At 38.7% G+C, this 6,178-nt stretch overlaps 2 protein-coding genes across 3 annotated transcripts in view; both read left to right on the top strand.

Moving 5' to 3' along the window:
- laptm4a (lysosomal protein transmembrane 4 alpha) overlaps positions 1 to 4,077 on the top strand; it is a 9,372-nt gene extending 5,295 nt beyond the window's left edge. Inside the window, exons 4-7 of one of the 2 annotated variants that reach the window (XM_020589772.1) lie at positions 1,203 to 1,325; positions 1,878 to 1,973; positions 2,234 to 2,362; positions 3,177 to 4,077. In XM_020589772.1, coding sequence (XP_020445428.1) covers positions 1,203 to 1,325; positions 1,878 to 1,973; positions 2,234 to 2,362; positions 3,177 to 3,251 — 423 coding nt within the window. In that variant the 3' untranslated portion in view covers positions 3,252 to 4,077. The remainder of the gene's footprint in view (positions 1 to 1,202; positions 1,326 to 1,877; positions 1,974 to 2,233; positions 2,363 to 3,176) is intronic. The other variant, XM_020589773.1, reaches the window with a different exon arrangement.
- A 632-nt stretch (positions 4,078 to 4,709) lies between these two features.
- Positions 4,710 to 6,178, top strand: part of matn3a (matrilin 3a) — a 4,129-nt gene continuing 2,660 nt past the window's right edge. Inside the window, exon 1 of the mRNA XM_020589506.1 lies at positions 4,710 to 4,883. Within this exon, the coding sequence (XP_020445162.1) occupies positions 4,715 to 4,883 (169 nt within the window). The 5' untranslated portion in view covers positions 4,710 to 4,714. The remainder of the gene's footprint in view (positions 4,884 to 6,178) is intronic.

The raw sequence follows: 6,178 nt of genomic DNA, 5'->3' as shown, positions 1-6,178 counted from the left end.
CTCTTTGGTCTTGGCCATGGTGAAGAGTTTGGAATCTGGATTGATTGATTGCTTCTGTGGACAGGTCTCTTTTATACAGGTAACGAGCTGAGAGGGCTCCCAATGTCAGCTCGTTACCTGTATAAAATACACCTGGGAGCCAGAGATCTTGCTGACTGATAGGGGATCAAATACTTATTTCATTCATGAAAATGCAAATTAATGTACAACTTTTTTTGTAATGCATTTTTCTGGATTTTTTTGTTATGTTTGTGTCTCTCACTGTTCAAATAAACCTACCATTGAAATTATAGCTGGCCTGTTTAAATTATATTGAGACTAAAAGTTACACATGATTAAGGTGTGGCCTCTTTGAGTGACAGGTGGGAGAGTCCCACCATCGGTGGCTGGCCGTTAGCTGTCCAGAGACTTGAGCTTCAAAACCACTTTTCAGTAAATCAATGGGTGATGTCACACTGGGTTTGTCCAGTTTGTTTTTATATACAGGCAGGGATTTTCACTGGGTGTTCAAAACACTCCCACTGCAGTGGGAATGTAGCTCACAATGCTTTGTTCTCATTGCCTGTCATCTTTACCTCACAGGCTTGCCTGGTGGCATCAAGACCGACAGGTTTGATAGCCTTTTGATGTAGACCTCCATTAAGCTGCTAGTTGAGATGATTGCACAGTTAAAGTATGACATACATCTGCAGGCTAGGTGCACTGTGCATGCTAGTGTGTGCTGTGGTTATGCTTTAGCTGTGCAAATACGTGCTCCCACACAGCTATAGTTTTATACAGTGGCTGAAGGAAGTATTCAAACCCCTTTACCTTTGCACACACTATTGTATACTGTTAAGTTCCAGATATTACTTTCTGAAACCGCTGTACCGTCTTACCTGGTGGCCCAGAGCCGCTGTCACTGTAGTGTCCCAATGAAATCCCTCGTAATGTGTGCCATGATCATAATATATCAAAGATATTCAGATAGATAAATAGCTAGGCTCTTTTAGTTTGGCTGAGCAGTAAGAAAAATGTTTTCAATCCATGAAACTCAATGTTAGAATTTTAAACTTGGTATAATAATGGGCATTTCTTACTGCTCAAGAGTTTGTCCTCAGCTGTAGGTTCTGTAGATGTTTATAAAACCTACCCACATGTAAGTTAATAGTCAGATCCCTTCAGTTGTTGAGTAATTTCCTTCATCTTTCCAATTCCTTCAGCATCGTGATGGCTGGCTCATCCCGTTTTTCTGCTACCAGCTGTTTGACTTTGCTCTGAGCTGCCTGGTGGCCATCAGTTCTCTCACCTACCTGCCCAGGATCAAGGATTACCTGGACCAGCTGGTCAGTCCCAACAATCCAGCAGCCTACTTTTCAATAACATAAATGCTGAAACTTTGTCCTGTGGTTAACAGAATGTAGTTTTATAACTAAGGTTCTTTTCATTTTTTTGTGTGTAGAGGTTAAACGTTATCTGATTTTAAGGTAACTCTTGTATTTCTTCACATTAACAAGTTGTTTCCTGTTACAGTGCATTGTTATTTGTGTTCATAGAAAGTGAAGGGCAGTTGTCAGGCCAATATCCCTCACAGTCAGTAGTCAGACTACAGACTATTTGAATCACAAGTGCTGTTTTTGCATTATATTTGTGCAGGATTTTTTAAAATTTTAATAGAAATGTTTAAATGACCCAGTAATTCTTTTCTTAATAAATACTAAAAGAATCCCACCTATAATGTTTTACTGACGCAACAGCCCCAAGACTTATGAGTTTTTTTTTTTCTTATTGATCATTGCGTAGTGCTAATGGTGTTGGAAGGTGAATAAGTAAAAAAAAAAAAAAAAAAAAAAGGGTTTTATTGATTATCTGCCATTGTCCGTTCTTTTCTCCCTCAGCCGGATTTCCCATACAAGGATAACCTCCTCTCTCTGGACTCAAGCTGTCTGCTGCTGTTTGTGCTTGTTTTCTTTGCCTTCCTCATCATCCTCAAGGTGAAATAATTTTTGCGTCGTAGTTAAAATTTTTTATTCAGCGTGCAAACTAATATAAGCCAAAATCTAAAAACATTGATACTTCCCTGTATGTGGATTTAATGAAGTGGTGAGGTCAAAACGTGTTCTTCTGATGTTTTTAATTCATATAAACAAGACAGTGTGGTTTAACAGGCTCAGAGACTGAAGCCGTTTACTGTTTAGTCACATGGTGTGATTAATCATACAATTACAAATGCAGTCATTGCTCTGCTTTCCAGGCGTACTTGATCAACTGTGTGTGGAACTGCTATAAGTACATCAACAATAGGAACATGCCAGAGATTGCTGTGTATCCTGCCTTTGAGACCCCTCCCCAGGTACGCAAGCCACCTGAGACACTGATTGAGGTAATGAATTTTATAAGCAGACTCTACTAACACAAAATATCCAAACTGTCAGAGCTGAAAGAGACCAGGTAATCAGAAAATGTATTTACCTAAACTGTAGGGCTGAGCAATTAGTTGTAATTTAATTTCTACTATGATTTTGTCTCCCAAACCAATGTTAAGATAAAAAAAAAAATTTAAGTTCACTTAATTCATGATGTTTCCAAAGTCGGTGAGTAATCATGTTATCCTGATCAAAATAATCGTCATTATGATTTTTGCCATAATTGTGACGCTCTACTATAACCTCTGCACTGCAAATCATGTATACATACAGCAGGTCAATAAGCAGACTTTTTTCTTTTTTACCTCCCTGGCCTTATTTTGGAATAGTTTGTCATGTCCTATCTGTATTGTTGATACATACATACATGATATTGCTGATATAACCCAGTTTCTTCACTGTGTCAGTCAGCTATTATACAGTGTAATGATTGATTAAAGCCAGGAGGTGGCATGGTCTCAACACAAACAGGCCCAAAGCTCAGTATCTGCTTATGATGGCTTTTTAGGTATTTTAGAAGTTTAAACCTTTCACAAGTTGTCACGTGTGTCAGAATTCTGTGCTTTTGCTGCAAGCTGAGATTCTTTGTTGTTGTTTACAGTAAAGGGTCTTGTGCAAGGACAACTCAGAATATTCTTTCTAACGGGATGAGGTGTAGAAGGGTGGCTGATGATCTTCCTCATTTAAAGTGCAAATTAATATCAAGCATTCAAATGTGGGTTCTTCTGCTCTGTCTATAAAAAAATCTGTTTGTCTTTTGTCTTTTTCTAGTATATCCTGCCTACTTACGAGATGGCAATGAAGATGCCAGAGAAGGAACCACCTCCCCCTTACATGCCCGCTTAAGCACCAGCCCTGTTGCCAAATCACACCCACACACGACCATCATATGCATTCCTACATTCCCTTACTAACCTCTTCCCAGCATCCTTACATCCTTATCCTCTCCCCTGACCTACTGTGTATGTGTAAGGCCACTGAAAATGTTTTTTCAAACCCTACCCGCTGTATTTCTATAGTGTTTATAGAAGTGTGAGAGGGAAAAGATTGAAATCTGTGTGAAATGAATGAATGAATGTGATATTTGAAAAGCAATGGAAGCTAACAGCACACATTTCCTCTGGCCTTTTTATGTCTTAGTGGAATGAATACATGTGAAACTTAAATGCTTGAAATGCTCTCTTCAGTCCAGCATCATCCTGTCTATAGATTGATATATGAAGTATAAAAAAAAGTTAAGACAATCTGTCACTTATTATAATGATTACTGTTTAACTGTGTTGCTTTTTCCTTAATTATTAAGATCTAGACTACTCCATCTCAGCCGTGAGTGGAGTCTGTAGCACTTTTTTGTCCGTTATTTATTTAGCTTTGCTGTGGTTCAGTTCATTGGCGCCGCCCTTGACATTTTCATCATTCTCCAATGCTCTGATGTGTTACCAATGTTAGTGAATATTTTTCCAGCTGAGATTAAGCGAGGGGAAGCAGAAGGCACTGATCACAGGTCATTTTCTCTGCTGCTTATTTTCCACCTGACATCTGGAGAAAACGACTAGTCTTGTGAACATTAGTAGTTGCATGCTTATCTGCCCCCCTGTTACTTTACTGGTAATATGATTTTTGTCCTAGTGGAAAAACATTTGACTTCAATAAATGAACATTTAAATCTTCACTTGTCTCTACTGTTCATGTGGAAATTTTAAGAGAGGGATTAATAACAAAGGGCTGTATTCGATGTTGTGTTGTCTCCTACTTGTATTATATCACGATGTTTATTAGCATATTTTGCACAGTTGTCATAAAAATTGTTTTTTTAACTATACCTTTTTGTTATGCCACTTCAGAGACTTAATTCATGTTGACTGAGAAGTGTATGTTGTGATGCTATGTGAACTTTGAGGTCATCGAAAAGCCTGATTTTTTTACCTCAAGACTTGTAGTGAATCAAAAGCTAATCAGATTTGGCTTCCACTGCATGGGCCTGTGCAATCGCTTGTGCAAGTTGATTAATGATCTCTATCACAAACACCTCTGTGCTTTTGAAGGGTGAAATGCATAAAGGAGATGTACCATTAGTTTGGATTAACTGATATCAAACTCCTGCAAACTTCGCATATGACTACATATTATTTGAGCTGCTTTATAGCTATAACCGTCCTCGTGTCTCACCTCTGGATTGGACAGACAGTATGACATGTTGCACTCAGAGCCCCCTCCTGTGGAGGTGGTCAGACCCCAGCTGAGCTGAGCAGGACTCAGAACCAGAGAGGAAACCACAGACAGACTACCGGAGGACGCTGCACACTCGCATGATGAAGTCTTTACTCTGGAGCCTCTGGTACTGCACTTCACTGCTGCTGTCTGATGTTCTTGCCACATATCACCTCAGTGCAGGAGATCCTCAGGTGAGAGCTGCACAAAGCTATGCACAAACCAGAAATAATAGCCGACCACCACCCAGGACCCTGAATCCATCAAGTGAGTTTGTCTGAATCCTCTATGTTAAAATAGTTACTTTATCTGAAAGACAGTTTAAAAAGTGATGCAACAGTCTAAAAACATCTTTCAGAAATATAGACAGTACTTTTAATTCCTTTTCAAATGAAGATGTTACATTAAAAATATTTTTGTACTTTATTATTTTGAATGCATAACATTTACTTGCAATGGAGTATTTTTACATTGGATCTTAACACCAATGAAAAACACTATTACAAGTAAAAATGCTGAATTCAAAGTTTTTAATAAAGTAAAAGTGTTACCAGCAAAGTAAAAAGCACACATTATGCAGAGAAATGTCCCTTGTCAGTGTTATTATAGACATAATTTATCTTTACTGGTACATTTACAGTATCTATGCACTTCGTCAAGGAGGAGCTCTAGCTTCTGTATATACTGATGATATTTTAATCTACAACAGTACATAATTTTTCTTGAGCTCATAGGTGGGTTAGTGTGTAAAATGTTACTTTGCAAAGTAACAGTAGCTGTCATAAAAATATTGTGGGATAAATAGTACAGTATTTCCCTCTCAAACATAGTAAAGTAGAAACAAAAAGCAACACACAGGATGATTCCAGCTTGTTTGTGGCTGAACATGCTCTCATGCTTCAACTAATAATTTGTCTGTGAAAACCTGTAACCTACAGTACATTCACTGACCACTTTATTGTGTTCACCTGTACAATGCAGTATTCAGTACAACACTTCCACCTTAACATTTGTGTTTATGAAGCTCAAGATGTTTCAGTGTTTGTTGAAACATGTAGTCCAGTACATCACCACCTTTAACTATGACCTCAATAATAAACAGATAATTGAATTTATGCATTCATGAAAATTTCACCGAAAACTGAAACAACTTTAGCTTCATAAACACAGATGTTAAGGTGGGAGTGTTGCATGGAAGTGCATACAGTTGCATTGTACCTAATAAAGTGGCCGGTCAGCATATACAGTATGTCACTACAACTTACAGCACAGTGTCAGCTTACACAGCTTTCCTGTTTGCCAACTTTCAACCTACTAATGTTCTTTCACCTTTCCTTTCTGGTGGCCCTGTAGTTCACAGAAGTGATTACACGTATAGAGGAGGGTATCACTACCACTACCAGCCACCAAGGATCCCTCCACCGGTAGTGTATCAACCTATCCTTGTATCTCCTCCACTGACTCACCACAGACCCTCAGTCCACATGCCGCCCTATCACCACAGGTTCACAGGGCCTGTGCCACCACAAATGCCCCACATATACAAAGATCTATCTCCACCT

Source organism: Monopterus albus, unplaced genomic scaffold, assembly GCF_001952655.1.
Source record: "Monopterus albus unplaced genomic scaffold, M_albus_1.0 scaffold9.1, whole genome shotgun sequence".
Lineage (NCBI taxonomy): Eukaryota > Metazoa > Chordata > Actinopteri > Synbranchiformes > Synbranchidae > Monopterus > Monopterus albus.
The sequence above is the reverse complement of the archived record's forward strand: the minus strand, read 5'-3'. Positions and strand labels throughout refer to the sequence as shown.